The 17745-nt window shown below is 36.8% G+C and overlaps 1 protein-coding gene across 10 annotated transcripts in view; it reads right to left on the bottom strand.

The window, feature by feature from the left end:
• Window positions 1–17745, bottom strand: part of BIRC6 (baculoviral IAP repeat containing 6) — a 186114-nt gene that overhangs the window by 137838 nt on the left and 30531 nt on the right. For all 10 annotated transcript variants that reach the window (XR_012652512.1, XM_075043122.1, XM_075043120.1 and 7 more), the window contains exons 11-12: window positions 8867–9016; window positions 4012–4237 (exon numbers count right to left, since the gene is read on the bottom strand). Coding sequence is in view for 9 of the 10 variants with exons in the window: in XM_075043122.1 (XP_074899223.1) it covers window positions 4012–4237; window positions 8867–9016 (376 nt within the window). In the remaining variant the exon portion in view is untranslated. The remainder of the gene's footprint in view (window positions 1–4011; window positions 4238–8866; window positions 9017–17745) is intronic.

The following is a 17745-nucleotide window of genomic DNA, read 5'->3' as shown; positions in this document are numbered from 1 at the left end:
AAAATTGGTTAGATGTTTTTCTAACATCTAAATTACAAAAAGGTATTTTAAATCAAATATGCTACACATCAACTACTGTGCAGAAAACTATTTTTAAAATAGATTAAGGATTGGTACAAATATATTTAATTATTTGCATTTTTTACAGTAATATCTGTGACGGCCATATCTCTCTCAGGCAAGTATAATACAATTATAACAGATTCCAGGTACACATGAAATGGCACACCAGCTTTCAAGAACAAGCAACATAGAAAAGCTGTGATTTTGGGAGGAAAGGTGGTCAGAAGCGAAAGATGGACAGAAGAGAGCTTGTGGTTATGATTTAAGAAGGCACAGTGAAAAAAATTTCAGCTAACTGTACAAATATCTCTTGTAAATAAAATATAATGAAAATTTATCCTACAACTCCAGGGGAAAAACCCCTCTGTTAGCAAATGTAACACTAAAAACTTCAAATTACTCATTCCTTTCCTCTGGGTTGGAGAATATGTAGGCCAGTGCAAAACAGGGAGAGGTTTGGAGGTGGGTTTTTATGTCTGAGTATTCCTACAGGTGTCATGCAATGCATGGACCGAATGAGACATTCAAAGGAGCAAACCTTCTGAAAGACTAAGTAATATTCTGCTCACCCAGTTTTAGTTAAAGATCTGGTACAAAACCAGAAATTAATAATAAACCAGTCTGCAGTAGTCTTTTGTAGTCCATATGTTGCATATGACACAGTCATAATTCAGTACGGCAGTCTGCTACTTGTCTACCCGAGAAATCTATTTTTGACAGAATTCAGCGATGCCCCAAAGAAAGTTTTAAGTATCTCTCCATAGGCATGTATGGAATAATGACCCTCCATGAAGGTCTCACATTAATCCAACAGTGAAGAGATCATCTTATACCTGTGGCAATGAACTTCACAATCTAATTCTGTGATGACTGAAAAACTCCACTTTAAATTTTTTTAATTTCTCATAGATCTGTTTAAATGCATCCTCTTTACTCATGTATAAAGTTTTAAAGAAGCAAAAAAATTAATTTACTTCCTTATTATTTTCTCAGTATTTTGGCATACACATCCTAAATATCACTCCTCTCTGATAATCTAATGCAAGTTCCTTTAGGAACTTTTCTCACCTTTGAAACCCTTCTAAATCTATAGCATCTTTTTAAAGAAGAATACACAATCAAGACTGTTCTAAATGCAAATATATTGTCATTCTCACAACTACGAAATATTTTTCCAACATACTACTTCACTCCTTTTCTAGAACATCTCATCAATGTTTGATCTTCCACTACAACTGAACTTTGAGCTGCAGACCTATTTCCAGAGTTTAAACACTGGAAAGCACATCAGTATGTAGCTCTTCCTTATTTAACATATTTTCAAATATGTCTGCATAAGACCAATACCTAAAATATTTCCTATATAAATTTGAGAAAAAACCAGGAAATTCAAATGTCACTGCTTTATCAAAGCACATCAGGAATTCATATACTTTTTTTAAAAGGATTAACCCAATTTAACATTTCAGTTAAATTACCACTGAAGGGGAAATACTGATATGTAGATAATTCATCAGGTAAACTAGAGTCTGCTTTTTCTGTTTTCTTTGTTACACAGCCTTTTTTAAAATAACAAAGTAGAACTGAAAGAGCAGGAATGTAATATAATGCCATTCCCTAAAATACATTTACAGGATTATCTCCTTCTATCTATTTGAGAAACAAAAGAATTACCTTACCAAATTGCATTACTCATCCATCTAAACCTGTAATCCCACCTCTTTATAGGAATCAGTATGAGACACTCAGAAAGGAGATAAAAGGAACCTCATATTAGGGACCAACAAAATAATCCGGAAATCAAAGTTTCTTCCCAGATAACTTTCAATTAAGAGCTAATGTTGCTCTCAATCTTAAGATTGTATATTGTTCCCTATGAACAAAGGGCCTGTAATATAATCATTTTCATCATGAATCATTTAGCAGCTGTCAAAGATTTCTAGCACTAAACCAAAACTTTTAACTTTACCTCTTTAAATTCCTGTTTTACTTTGCAGCAGGCATAATTCTTTTCCTCTAATGAAACTGTCCTGGTTTCAGCTGGGATAGAGTTAACTGTCTTCCTAGTAGCTGGTACAGTGCTATGTTTTGAGTTCAGTATGTGAAGAATGCTGATAACACTGATGTTTTTAGTTGTTGCTCAGTAGTGTTTAGACTATAGTCAAGGATTTTTCAGCTTCTCATGCCCAGCCAGGGCACCTGACCCAAACTGGCCAACAGGGTATTCCATACGATGTGACGTCCCATCTAGTTTAGGAACTGGGAAGGGGGGGGGGGGGGGGGCAGGGATTTCACCGCTCGGGGACTGGCTGGGTGTTGGTCGGCGGGTGGTGAGCAATTGCCTTGCGCATCATTTGTACATTTCAATCCTTTTATTACTACTGCTGTCATTTTATTAGTGTTATCATTATCATTATTAGTTTCTTCTTTTCTGTTCTATTAAACCATTCTTATCTCAACCCAGGAGTTTTACTTCTTTTCCTGATTTTCTCCCCCATCCCACTGGGTGGGGGGGAGTGAGTGAGCGGCTGCGTGGTGCTTAGTTGCTGGCTGGGGTTAAACCACGACAGAAACAATATTCATAAGCTAATGTTCCACCTATCACCTTCCAATTAACAGCTATTACCTTCACTGTTTGCTTCCTTATATCTTCATATTGGTAGCTTTTTACTCTTCAACTGTTGCTGAACACACTGGATAATAAATAGTTTTAACTGGAAGTTATTTTGAAATCACCTCCTTTCTACTTGTTACATACAGAATATTTTACTTACACAAAGCAAAACCACAAGATAAATAAAGGTTTTCAAGCCTGTAACACACTGCAAGTTTTTATCCATAGCTTATGAACATTTAATTAAAGCAAGTTCTGCTCACGTTAGGTGTCAGCCCCAGAAATGCCTGCAACTATTACCTTCCAGACCTGTTTTCCTACCTGGAATACTTCATTATCACATGCTAGCTTTCACTTATTTATATGACAAGCTTTTTTCTCCCCACATATGATCTCTAGTTCCCCTAGCATCCTTCAGCTATTTCATTGTTTCCACTGGATGGGCATTTAGATTCTACATTGCTGTCCGAATCTTATACATCAGCAGGACAGATGTGTGACAGCCTGACACAAAAGAACCTGTAATGCGTTATTACACATGTCCCTTAATAAAACACACAACAACTTATATCTGTATTCTATTTCTCCAAGCATTTTTGAGAAAAAACTATGCAAAGCTACTGTAGGTGGGTTTTAAGCCACTCTTCAAGGAGATTGCAACACTGCTATTCTAGCCTTTAGGATCCCAGAGGAATTCCAAGTTCTCATGCCACATGTAACAAAACTAATAAGTACTATACATACCATGTCGGTGCATTTCATTTCAATGAAAATATTGCCTAAATTTTAGCACAGCTAGGGCTCTATACTGGCTTAAGTAAATGTCTCACATATAAAGATTTAACTTGACATGAACAGACATAAATCCAGGTTCTATCTTCACGTTTTAAAATAATATGATTCCATTTAGGACAACTAATTAGTCATACTGGCACCAACAGCTTGCATTTTCCAATTTAAAAATGTACCATGAATGTGTGTATGCATATGAAGGGTGAATGAGACTTATAGAAACAATCAAGAATATCTGCAATTCTGGTAAATATGCTTGTCTAATTATATAATGAAATGGCAACATTTGGCCAACAAAAATACACAAATTCAAAACTTGATTTTTCAATTTGTTTCAAGGTGTACTAAACCAACACTGGCAGTCTCACAAAGACCTATAACGCAAACTACCAAATAGGTATTATAATCTTTGAAAGTACACGTTCTTAAACTGGCACACTACTTAAAAACAATTAAATTACATGCAATTTGTGATTACACCAGCTATACGAACTAGTTAAGCAACACACACATGATTCTTTCTGCACCTTTACCCTACCTACCTGTCTGTCTGTAGCTTCCAAGTTCGAGTATGCTGAGCTGCATCCCCATGGTGCTGCTGGTGCAAATGCTGAGGATGACGCCTTTGCTGCTGCTCTTGCTGGACTTCTACCCAACAGGGAGGGACAGTGGCTGAAAACCGTGGCGTCAAGGTCTCAAAACGGGTCAGTTCCACAAGGGATGTCAGTGTTTCAAGGGAAAATGGCTGGTCCACCAAAAGATCAACTCCTGAATAATTACAGAACATACATTAATTACTACACAGATATTTTTTCCAGAACACCCTATAAACAGTTTGAAATATATCCAAATTGCTATAGGTAAAATTAACTACATGTTATATGAAGTTTCTAACACTCCCCCCCCAAAAAAAGCAAACAAAAAAACCCTCAAACAAACAAAAAAATAACATAAACAAAAATAAAAAACAAACACAAGCAAACAACCCACGCTAGCCTTGAAGACAGAATCCTTTGAAGGCAGCTCATTTGGAATCAATTTTCTAAGTACTGAGCACTCTGAGCATGCTGTCTGGGATTCAACCAGAAGCACTGGGGAAAAGTAACTAGCCAGCTATACTTTGATGATGTAAAGCTGATAAAAACTTTTTTTTAATACCACTGTTGACTCAGATTAAAAAAAAACATGAAAGTTTTATATTTCATGAAAACAGACATATGGAATTACTATGCAATTTTAACATTTTAATCACTGTTTAAAACATTACTTTGGCACTTGCTTATCAATATAGACTTGTTTTATGGTGGATTACTAGGATGTTTTGGAAGGCTCCCAACTTAGCTTAAAAGAGGAGTAAGTGAAAAATAAACATGCTTTACGTAATGCACTTAAAAGACACTGGGCCTAGACAAGTATTTTGTCTTGCCTTCATACTGAAGTCTTGTTCTGAGGAAACAAGGATATTAATTGAAGTAGTACTGAAAATTAAAATATCCCAGGGAGACAAACACCTAAAGAAACATTACAAAAGAACTCTAAAAATAGTCAGGTTTCCTCAGACAAAAAAAAATTAATTTGAAAAACTGAGGGAAAATAAGATATGCACAATGTCAATTTTCTTCTATTTCAAGCATGTTCTCTTAAAAATGCATTTTTGAGAAAATCTTTTACTTGTAATTTATTTATTGATGGTTTTCAAAAGGAGAAAGTTTGCTACCCAACAACTACTGTCACCACCCCAGGAGACAAAAAAAAAATCCCCAAACCCCACCAACACAAATACTACCCCAACCAGCAAAGTCTGAACCTAGAGACTATCTTGCAAAGCAAGCCTGGCTGAAAACGGAATAACAACAAGATTTCATCCTTCAGCTTGAAAGTAGAAAGGCACATGCAATTCTTCCCGACAAGTGGAGAAGCTCAAGATGAGATACCCAGAGTCAGGCAAAAAAGTCACTCTAATTGCAACCACCAGAGTTTTCTACTTTTCACCCTAGGAGGCAGGAAAATGCTGGAGAGATTAGAAATCAGAAATGCTTTAGAAATTTTATTTCAATAATAAACACCTTCATTTTTTTTACTGACAAATGTGAACCTCATTAGCTAGATGACACTGCAAAGAGAAGTGAGATCATAGCTCAAACTGTGCAACAACTCTCTTTGAGTAGACTGGATTTTTTCTGCTTCATTCTCCCTCCCCCTTCAACAAAAACAATTACAAATTCAGAGCATTCAGAGTAACCAGATGTAATGTGGTATCAACCCCTGAAATTGAAAAATGAAGGACTTGGCTTTCCAGTGCTGTCAAGTATACTTGGCTTCTTTTGCAAAATTACATGATTTTTGTTATACTGATATAGTGAGTTACAACAAGCTGAAGTTCTAATAGCAAACTCTTAATAGAAAAAAAGGTTTTAAACTGGTCAGGAAAACTAGTATTCTTTTTCAATTTACTTCTGAAAAAATTATTTTAGATCACTTTACCACAAAAACCCCTCCACTCCTTAAAAGGAAATAACAATTTTAACCTAATGTAGGATTTACAACTCAGTAAAGTTAACATATTTCCTTCTAAAACAATATAATTTAAAATGTATCCAAGTAGTAAATGCAAGCTAGAAAATAAAATTTGAGAAATACATTCCAGAATGCCAACAACAGAGAAAAATAAACACACGAACAAAACCCACAACACATATGAACAATATATGGACAAAAGCTTGTGCTTGTTGCTGTGGTTTCTATGCTGACTACAGCATCATTTAGCTGCAGTTTCAGAAACACCAAAGTGATTTCATAAAAACACCCTGCCACTGCCTGCCATCAGCTGTGAACAAGATATATAGATCAAGATTTCATGCTCAGTCAGATCCACCTAGGAGTTCATTTCCCCAAACAGAAAGCTTTCTGTTGAGTTATGTCTCTGTCTGAAAAACATGCTAAGACAAAAGGAGAAGAAAACGTTTTTTTCTCCTGTTTAGTACTTTGATTAAAAGAGAAGCAATGCTGATGTTATAAACGTTGGGGGCAATATCTGATCATGATCCATACACATGCTAACAGCTTCATTACTTAGAAAATGTTTACACAGTCCTAGCAATCATTCACACATTATATGCTAAGAATCCAGTATTCTTGACTTCAGTATCCTTAACCCAGATAGTTCAGACTAAGAGCTCTGCAACTACCATTTGGTTTCAACTCTTCGCCCCAGCCCCCTCATTTCAGCACTGGCTTCCTGTGACTATTAAGCTTCCCTCACAGCTTTTAGTGGCTCAGTTTGATGCCACAGCAGAACAGTAGTCAATTTATCTGATCATTACTGTGTATCCAACAACTCTTTGAAACCATTACAGACCAAGATCAAGCAATACTACACTCTCTGAATTATATGACTACTTAAAGGACGACCTGCCACTTGTGGACAATCTAAAGATACAGCTACTTTGAAGTCTATACGTAAGTAAATCCCTTTCTTATTCCAATAAGCTATATTCAAGCCTATACTGAAGGCTGCATGGGGAGAACAAGAAAAAAAACAAGAAAAATTTTCCCATTAAAGTACTGTCAGAATTTAAACAGTAATGATCAATCTGACTCATTAGGTTAGTCAAAGTTACCATTTGATTGGAAGTCACTGCTGCTAAGCTACTGTACAGGGAACGCATCTATTGAAGCAGATCTATGTCCTGGATATTCGTATTTTCTTTATTGCTCTGTACTGCTGCTTACAGATAATCTTATGACAAACAGCATCTTTTCCTTCCCTCTTGATCGCTTCTTGTGAAGTAAAATCAGGGGTCACACACACACAGCACAACACAACTTAAAGTGTTATAAGGCTGACAGCAAACAGGGGTTTGGGAAGAAAGACAGCAAGTAGCCTGTCAACAACAAAGATGCCATAACCCAAAGCGGTCCCTGTACTGCCACTCAGTCCTCTCCCAGCTTTTTTTGTCCTCCGCAGCTGCAGGCAAAGACACCCCCCACCACACACATGCACACACAAAATTAACATCACTTCTCTGAAATAGCCATAGTTACATGAATGATTTCCATTGTATCATTGCTTTATCTTCATGCTTTATATTATTTATTCTTGTATTTTATATTCTAGGTCATTTATTCCCAGTATATCCCTCTCTCTGTCACAACAGACATGACCAAAACCTCCAAACACCAACCCAACTAAAATAATTATGCTTTGTGTCTCTATCTTCAACAATTGCAGGTTAAAACAAAATGAAAGTCATGATAGTTTTACAGCTCTCTCATAAACTTTAAAACCCAAAGCAAGACTATACACACATTTATATATATATGTGTGTGTGTATATATATATATATATATGTGTGTATATATATATATATGCACTTTTAAAACCTCGGCATGACTCAAATCTTCCTCAGGCTTAACCAGCAAAATTAGATTTGTTGTTAAGTTTTATTAGCAAGTTATCTACACTAAAGCATCTTTAATGATGGCTGAGAAAAGATTGAGAGGCCCACAAAGGAGCTCCCATAACCTGCATACTCACTGTTCTCCCTTACACGCAGGAGGAGCCCCCTCACATTTTTCCCCTTCTTCCTGACTACAAAAGGAACAACCCTCTCACTCAACTCCTTATTTTACATAAGTGGGCCAGGATACTACAAAAGGCAGCAGACTGGTGGCAGGACTGGTATATGAGAACTACAGTAAAGACAAGACCTAAATATGATGTTTAGGGTAAAAATAGAATTTGGACAATCAGAAAATTATTTCTTGCTGTCCAAGGGCAGACAACCTTTCCAGGAAGGAAACTAGTAGGTAAATGACAGCAGTATTTGAGCATAGCTCAATCCAGACAAACTGCTAAAAAAAAAAAATAAATCCAAGAGTTCACATCAAAAGCTTGATTTATCAACAGCAGCTGCACTGCTTGAAGTATAAAAAGCACCAATTTCACTGTGTGCAACAATACCTGTTGAATACATGTTTTGTACAGTTTTATTAAGTAGAGCTGTACAGCTTCTGCATGAAACTTTAAGGTAATTTTACATAACATACGATTTTAATTCCAAATAAAGTGCTCAAGCCTATTTAAACTATGGAGGGAAGCTCAGTGCCTGCACAATTACCTGTTTTTCCCTGTCTGCCACACTTAAACAAAATGCAGAGATCAGAAAAACAAACAGTTATACAAAAGCATTTTTTTTTTTAAATCAGGAACTGCTCAAGTGTTATGCTTGTACATAACCAGTGATAGACATATAGCAACTACATAACTCCAGCTTCGGGCAGCAAAAAATTATAAAGTAGTATGCTATTAAATAACTTAAAATCATCTTAATATGCAACTTCCAAAAATTACAAAAGCATTTTTACTTGTGATACATTTAAACACATGCAATTTACCTGTAATGCCTGGACTAGAAGGGTTAGATAAGGGCTTGGTGCCTTCTGATGACTGTTCTACACTTTTGGAAAGGGATCCATCTACAAGTATATCAGCTTCATCTATGTCATCGCAGGTCCCTCCAATCTGAAGGAAATGAAGTTCTCCACCTAAAATCATCACAGACAACAAAAGAAGAAAGTTTAGACAGGCATACAGCTAAACTCAACTCACAAGACAGGCTTGCAATTAAAGTGCTACACAATTATGACAGTAATTATGCAAGACCTGAAACCAGTAAGATTACACAGGAATACTCATTTTGCTTTACTACTACAAAGTTTCTCAGAGTAAGTGCAAAACAGAACTACGAGAAAACTGACTAGAGTTGTGAATGGCATCAAAGGAAAATAAAAAATATTAGGGGGAGGGGGGTTAAAAGGTAATTAACTAAGGAAAACTTAATAGAAACCCAAATTCATAATCATTATGATGCTTTCCATAATCCAAATTATGTTTTTAAACAGAAAAAATTCCATCATGTCAGCTGAAGGCCTACACTACCTCATTTGTACAGGCTGCATAAATTCCCTTTTAAAGTTCAATATTTGAGAATTGAAGAATCACTTCCTCACCGAACTCTCCTAACTAAGGGGCTCTTCACAGTATTTCATCAAACCAGGAATTACAGCACTGATTAGGTCAACAGTCAAAAGAGCAAGTCCAAAATTTTCAACGGACACGTTTTGATGGAAGCTTGAGATCATTCAAGGAAGTTGCCCATCATTCGCATCATTTAGAGGGAAGTCACTGAGAGGGAATGCTCAATTTTACATAAGGCTGGGGAGAGGGGAAAGGCTGTTAACAGTTTCAGAGCTTACAAAAACAGTAAACAGTAGGATTTAAATAGAGAGGAAAATCCTAGGGTAGGCCTTCCTTAGTTCTTCTGAAAATTGATTACAGACTGTCCTTCAGTATCTGACTAATGTTATGACAAACACTGTTATGCAAATTATCAAGGTAATCTGAAACAAACCAACCTGAGATAATATACGTAATAAAAACCCAAGATAAAAGCATAATCAGCAGGTACATGTTCTGAACTGTAAGGGGAGCGAAACAGAGTGATAGAGAGGCGCAGCGAGGCAGAGAGCAAGCGTGTGAGAGGCACAGAGAGAGCTGGTACAGGTGTTTTTCTGGATCTCAATAAGAAAGGCACAACAAATGGCTTAATAAAAAAAGCTGTTTCAGCAAGACAGAATAAAAAGAGGAAAATAATAGCTCAAATGACCAAAAAGGAAGAACCTCTCCATGGACAGGATCTGTGCAGTGTGCCATGGGAAAATCCACCCAGGGTCTGGGTGATGCTGCATGAAAGCAGGACTCCCAGCATCTGAAGGGACGTGAGATTTTCTCACTGTCTATATTTCTCTTTTTATACTATCTTATTGAAACAGCTACTTCATTAAGCCATTTGCTGGTGGGACCTTTCCCACTGAGATCCAGTAAGAAGCCTGTACTGCCCCTCTCTCAGCCCCAACCTACCCCACCCTGGTGCAGAACAGTATATCCCAAGTAGATCCCAAGAGTGGAGAGGAAAAAAAATAATTCTACAAGTAACACTTATAATGAATGTCCTTGAAATTAAACAGCTCACAAATGAACAATTTTCCTCAAAAAGAATTAGGGACACATTAAAAGACAGACCTTGACAGCTTCATTTGGTAATAAGCCAAACATCAGTTTGTTTCCCCTTCTGTTTACTGCTCAAAGATCAATGATCAGAATGATCTCAGCGATCAAAACCAGATAATCTGTCCTGGAAATAAAGTACACCCTCACGCAATGGAAGTTCAACATACTGACTTACACCATCTGCCAGTTTTATGGCTCACAGCAGGAGAAATACTTAAGAACTTCAGAAAACTGTGGGTTTTTCTAAAGGAAAGATATGCCAAGGTCTCACTTATTCTGTAGATGGTTGAGTAGGGTTTGGTCTTAAAGAAACAAAACCTTGGTTCTCAAACCAAGTTTCCAAGTTTCTGTCACTAATCAACAGCAGCAAAAATTGTCCTTACCATTTTATTTATATTACAAGAGGAAGAGAGTCACAATCCCTGCATTCCTGAAAACTCCAGCACTTTTCCAAGAATTTCGTGCTAAACTTGAGATATCTCACATCCTCATATTTGTTTTTAAAAAAGCTTCTGGGAAGAAGTTTATCGTGAACTTCAGTTATACACTATTAGCCTAGAAAATCTGTAGTGCTTATGCATGCTTTCCAAAACCCTGCAGGTGGCTTTGCTTCCGTATCACAAAGGAGGCATTTGTTCTCCTAGAACATCCAAAGACAACCTTCTGATGATGCACGCTTAATTATTAATTTCAAAGACACCATAGTTACTATAGTAAAGTGCCATAAAAAAAAAAATCTGTGCGAAAGTCAATGCTGCCCCCCCCCCCCTTTTTTTTTTTTGCTTATGGTACACACTACTATGTTGAAACAGTGACTCATCTGGTGCTTTCTAATGCCAGCCAGGTAGCAAACATTGTAAGTAATAGTTTATCGGAAAACTTCTCTGCTTGCATCACTTTGACAGAGGCAATAAATGCTTCTGTTGCACTACCAAGAAAATATGAAAGCTGACACTGACTTAGTGATCACAAAGGAGGATAAATTGGAAACCAGCATCAATATACTTCCTGAAAATAACAGGTAACACGTTCAAAACATTGTTAATTTAATTCTGAATTGTATTTAAAATCCGTAATTTGCTTGGACATGAGAACCTGGTGGGTTATATACAACAGAACATAAGAATCATAAATCCATTCAAATAAATCCGAACCTTCCTTCTGCCAAAACAATTAACAGTTCTAGGAAAGCAGCATTGGCACAATTTAGAGAACATGTCAGAGACCAGGCCACTACAGTCAAAGCCAATCTGCTGACATGTTCAGTATCCTGAACATATCCTGCACTCTGGCAGGAGTCTGGAAGAGTGACACAATTGTCAATAGCAAATAACAACACAAGAGCATAGTTGAACAATACCTGAATAGTTAAAGGAATTAAGAAAACAAAGCCATACCACAGGAAACTACCCAGTAGACAACTTATAGTCCTCCTCATCTTACCACTGGCCTGTAGAGAAAGGGTAGCTCTAAACATACTAGTTCAGAACACTTGAAAAATGTCCTCAAGAAAGCTTCCCCAAAACCTCACTCCAACAGCATTTATGCTATTCTTGGAGATTTCAGCTGTAAAATTACATGCCAGCTTATGAAAAAATAGAATGCAATTGAATAGGGACAAGCAAAAGTTACTATGCCTAGCAAGAAATAATTAAATACACTATTACGGGATGAAGAAAAATCAGCTAGCCAGCAGTTCTGTGAAAGAGGCTCTCGTGAGTCAGAAGATAAACCTGATTCAATTTCCTGCTCAAAAGTGCAAACATCCCACTGTGTATACGCACACATGGTATGTACAGACTGCAGAGCTGCTAAGGAATTCTTCTCTTCCATTCAAAGACATCTGTAGGATTACTGTGCCTGATTTTGGGTATCTCGCCAAGAAACATGTGGACTGAGTTGAGCAGGTCTTTTGGGAGGAGAGAGTAAGGGGCTGTTCTCTTTCAATGCCCCTGAGGAAAGTTTAGAAGGATCGGAGATATTCAGCTTAAGAAAATAAATGGTTGGAGGAGGAGAGTACCCAAAAAAACTCTGTCTTCCCCTCCTTTTTTGAGGCAATCTCTTTGCCATGTTCATAAAATATAGTAATGACTCCAATCAGCAAAGATGATACCAGCTAAACACTAGGGGAAGAAAAAAAAAAAATAAAAATCATCATCAAGCAAGCAGTAGAAGAAATTCCGTGAGTAGGCTGTTAAATCTCCATGTTGAAGACCTTTGAAAACAGGCTGATCAGTACTCTACTTCTGAATGGGTAAGTGAAATTGATCCTGACTTGAAGATGATCTCTTAGCATCACTATCAACACTAATTCTGATGTGGAAAAAACTTGACCTCTCCCCCGTCCCATTAGACCCCATTGCCTATGAAGGCAGAAAATTGAAAACACTAAATTGATTCCTGAACTTCAAGTGCACCAGCACGCAAAGCTGACAAAGCCTAATGACATGGTAGAGACAAGTAAGATATCCAAACAAAACCAGAAAAAAAGCTACAGAGAGTAATTAAAACACTACATACAACTCAACCAAAAAATGTTAAAACTGAAAGGTACAAGATTTGGGGCCATCCACTTCTGCCAGGCTTGCAACAAGAAATATTAGCACAGACAACTCACTTCTGACATACCAAACTCCAGTCTGAAAAAACACTCTCTCCAACAAAGGGGAGTGACTAGCGTCCTGGTTTCAGCTGGGACAGAGTTAACTGTCTTCCTAGTAGCTGGTATGGTGCTACGTTTTGAGTTCAGTATGAGAAGAATGTTGATAACACACTGGTGTTCTCAGTTGTTGCTAAGTAGTGTTTAGTCTAAAGTCAAGCATTTTTCAGCTTCTCATGCCCAGCCAGCGAGAAAGCTGGAGGGGCACAAGAAGCTGGGATGGGACACAGCCAGGGCAGCTGACCTAAACTGGCCAACAGGGTATTCCATACCATGGGACGTCACATCTAGTATATAACTATAACTGGGGAGTGTGGGGGGCAGGGAAGGATCAGCAGTCGGGGATTAACGGGGCGTCAATCAGCAGGTGGGGAGCAATTGCACTGTGCATCATTTGTATATTCCAATCCTTTTATCATTACTGCTGTCACTTTAGTAGTGTTATCATTATTAGTTTCTTCTTATTCTATTCTATTAAACTGTTCTTATCGCAACCCACAAGTTTTACTACTTTTCCTGATTTTCTCCCCCATCCCGCTGGGTGGGGGGGAAGTGAGCGAGTGGCTGCATGGTGCTTAGTTGCTCGCTGGGGTTAAACCAGGACAACTAGAAAAACTCTTGTTATAATGTAACACTGCAGACAAGAATTTAGGAGAATTATGTGTATAGAAAAGAACATGAAAAAAAAGAATAATCACAAAACAGACACCTCAAACAATCAGCAAGATACAAATGTACATGATGGGTTATATTCAGTGTTCATGGTCTTCTTGTACAGCTTCCAACTCTGACTAATTCAGAAATAGACCATATCTGAAAGAACTGATCCAATGTGATCTAGGAATTGATAATGCATGAGAAGCTGATTATGGTGCTTCAACTGGAGCTGGGTCTTTTTGTCTGTCAGCTCTGAAGCAATATAGACATAAAAGAGACTTGCTAGAACAAAAAAATTACTGGAGTTCTTTCTTATGATGAAAACAAGTAGAAAAACTTCTTTTTTCCCCCTGCTTTTCCCCAAACTACTTCCAAATAATAACTGAAATGAAAATATAACTAAATTTAGGCAACTACTGAAGAACCACTTCTTAAAAAAATCAAACTGACTTTCTGTTGAGAAATTTTTTGCTAGATGTAATGCAGAGACAAATACTAGCATTTTCAACAAGACCCAACAGGGAAATGATTTACTGTAAAATCTTCACTCAACACAGACATTCAAAAACTACATTTGTGAAAGAATAAGATTGCGAATTTCAGGTGAGCATAATCCAGGAATGCTTCACTCACTAGAAGGAACTCAAGCACTCAAACACATCATACAGATTTTAACACCTACTCAATCAGTCTGGCTGGGAAGTACCTGCTTCACCACAACAGAATGAACATTTCCACTTTTTGTAGCATTTGTTTGAAATGCCACCTCACTTTCCTATTTGATAGTACTTCTTCAGAGAGCTTCAAACACTGAAGTTCGTAACTTGACAAGGCAGAACATCAGTAGCAGTGAAAGACATAAAATAAACAATTCTTAATGATCTTTTAAAAAAATACTCCCAGAAACACAAGTATGCACAATTTTCAAAACTGCGAAAACAAAATACAAGCAGAGATTTGCACCTTTATGTTAGATAAGAAAAGGAACACTTCAGACATGTTCATTTTTCCACCTCATTCCATATTCTAAAGCAAAGTTCAACAAAATTGCCTGAATGGCAAACACAGTTGAACAGCTAAAGTAAGGAAACAATCCAAACCAAACCCAAGAAAAGAAAAAAGTTAAATGTATACTGTGGACTATTTTCTTAAGTGGTTTTTGCTAGGACTGTAATTTAAAAAAAGGAAATATAATTAGATGAAAACTGAGATATAAAGAAGGCGGTGACAACTGTAGCTCTGGAAATTTATGCATCCAAACCAAACTATGTCTGATCCTCTTAAACACCAGCTAATAGGCTTCAAATATCATCAAAAGACCACCTTACAGCTGTAACCCTATTCAAGAACACTATCTGTCTGCATAGTTTCATAATAAAGAATTTTACTTGGTTTGGATGCTACAAAAGCAGAATTTAAGCTGTTTTATACTAATGACACAGGACAAAACATTTAAAACCCCCATATGATAACACACAAAGCACTGCTAAGAGGGATATTAACTACAGTCTATCTTGGCCAAGGGGAAGAGAAGAAAGCCGAATACAGAGATTAAAGTCCACTATGTTTGCATAACAACTGGAATCAAGAATATGCTTGCACACTTCCCCCCAGAGGTCAGCTCTAGGTAATCCTTGCAGAAACAGAGAAGCACCCTAAACTGACACCAAGAGATAACATTTTGAAGCAGGATAAGAAAAATTATTCCAAACTCAAAGATGGATGATGTCAACTACAGGTCTAAAACACCTTTACATAAAACCCCTCAAAACCTGTAACACCCATTCACACAGAGGTTTCTTTTCAGTTATAACTTAATGGCAACTATGGGAAAAATTATATGATATACCAACGAAAATAATATGTCAACAAGCAGGAACAGCAGGGAAAAAAAAAGGCTCTTCTGCATCCAAAACTTTCAGACACTAAGACACTAAAGTACCTCTTTGCCGACTCCCACCATCCAAGCAAGTGAACAGGAAAGAATATACTGCTCAGCTTACATTCTTGAATAGTTTTCCAACAACATCCAAGCATTTCCAGTGCATGTAGGTTCCAAATCTTCTACTTAACATTTTCACTTACATCTTTGCACTAAAAGCCACTTGCTAGAAGTATTAATGTTGAATACATCAGTGAATATAGCTATTCTACTTTCAACACATATCTTCCTAATGCTGTCAGAATGCAGGCACCATCCCATACGTGGCAGTAAATATAGAGAAGCATATATATAGATTTGGGAAGAAGCCTAAGAAAACTGCATTTAAGAAAAAATAATAATTAAAAAAAGTATCTTCAGCCACCTAGCAGATAAGCAAGCAATTTTATCCACTTACAGCAGAAAGACTGAAGGATGACTATGATTCAGCACAACAAAAATTATGTAAAACCTATTCCTTGCATCAAGTTATTCAAATGTACAATAAGATATAGGATAAAAAAATGTATATTAATAGTTGATCTTTCTGATTTGCTTTTCCTTTTAGTATTCCTGAATTTCATGCAGTACAGTTATTTATAAACATTTAAGATCAAGTCACTCTTTACAAAGCTTCATATTTTGGCATAAACATTAGGACTGCAAGGCTTCAGACAGATCTAGTATCAGACCCTGAAATCCAGACTTCTAATGGACATTGATGCCAAAATAGTTGTGATGGCTTTTCACTTAATTTCTCAAAAGTGAGAAAAATTATACCAGGTGAAGTGACTGAAATGTTAAAAAAGGAATGAAAATTGAAAGCTTCTAAAGACATTTAAACAATTAAAATAATGAATTCTGAAGTTCATTCTAATTTGGTTGCAGAGCAGAAAAATCAAGTTCCAAATAGAGGTGCAGTGGGTGTAAATCAAAGATAAGAATAATCAATGAATAAAAAAACCCGAAGAGGTAGCAAAGTACTATATTCAAAAGAGGAAACTTGAGGGCAGAAGGATACCTGTCACATATAGGACTACAGAAGAAAAAAACAAAACCCCAGTCACCTTAAAGGCAGCAAGAACAAAAGAAGTCACAGCAAAGCTATTTGTAAATTACTAGATTGATAGTATAACACTCTCGGAGAGAAAAAACACAGAGATATTTACTGAAAAGCAGAATGATGTGCTTGTCTATTATGAGGAAGATGAAGTATTCTCCAGTCAGTAACGGAGGTGGTGGTTATCTAGGCAGAAGAGACAAATACTCCTACACACACAGAATAAATGCTCCCAACTCAGCAGACCTGCGTATCTTACACTCAAAGTCCCAAAACAGGTTTAGATAATACCAAGTGCTACAAGAATATAATTACCATACACACTAACACTGGATGGGAAAGTACCGTGCACAGTAACAATAAGCCCTTTAACTTTTATCATTAATCTTAAAACACAAGACAGAATAGATTTGATGTAAGAAAGAAATGAATAGTAGTACAATTCTGTAGAAAAAAACCTTAGCAAGGTTTGGGGTTTTTTAAATGAGATTGCAGTTTGATCAGCAAAGTATAGGTAAAAACATTATGACATGGATATGATATACTAACAGTTTTCAAAGGCAATTAACCTTTCAGTTAGAGCTCCATTTTAACTAGGAAAAACCACGCATTATTAAATAAATCTAAAACAGTTTAACAGACATTTCTTCAAAAGCAGTTACCAAAACGGAACAATTTAGTAACTATGAATGTTTCCATTGGGAATCTGCAAACATAAATACTACTGGCTAACATGTGAAGTTTTCACCAATACTAAAAAAGCAAATCTAAAATCTCCACTGCTAAAACTCTTGGTGGGTAAGTGATAAGCACAGGGCCCTTAACAGACAGGAGATTTTTACAATAAGCTTGACTTCATCTGTTGGAAATAAAGAGGTAAATCTGGCATGAGTTTAATAACCCCTTA

This window comes from Buteo buteo, chromosome 12 (genome assembly GCF_964188355.1).
Source record: "Buteo buteo chromosome 12, bButBut1.hap1.1, whole genome shotgun sequence".
NCBI lineage: Eukaryota > Metazoa > Chordata > Aves > Accipitriformes > Accipitridae > Buteo > Buteo buteo.
Note: the sequence above shows the minus strand (reverse complement) of the source record. Positions and strands in the feature narration are given on the sequence as shown.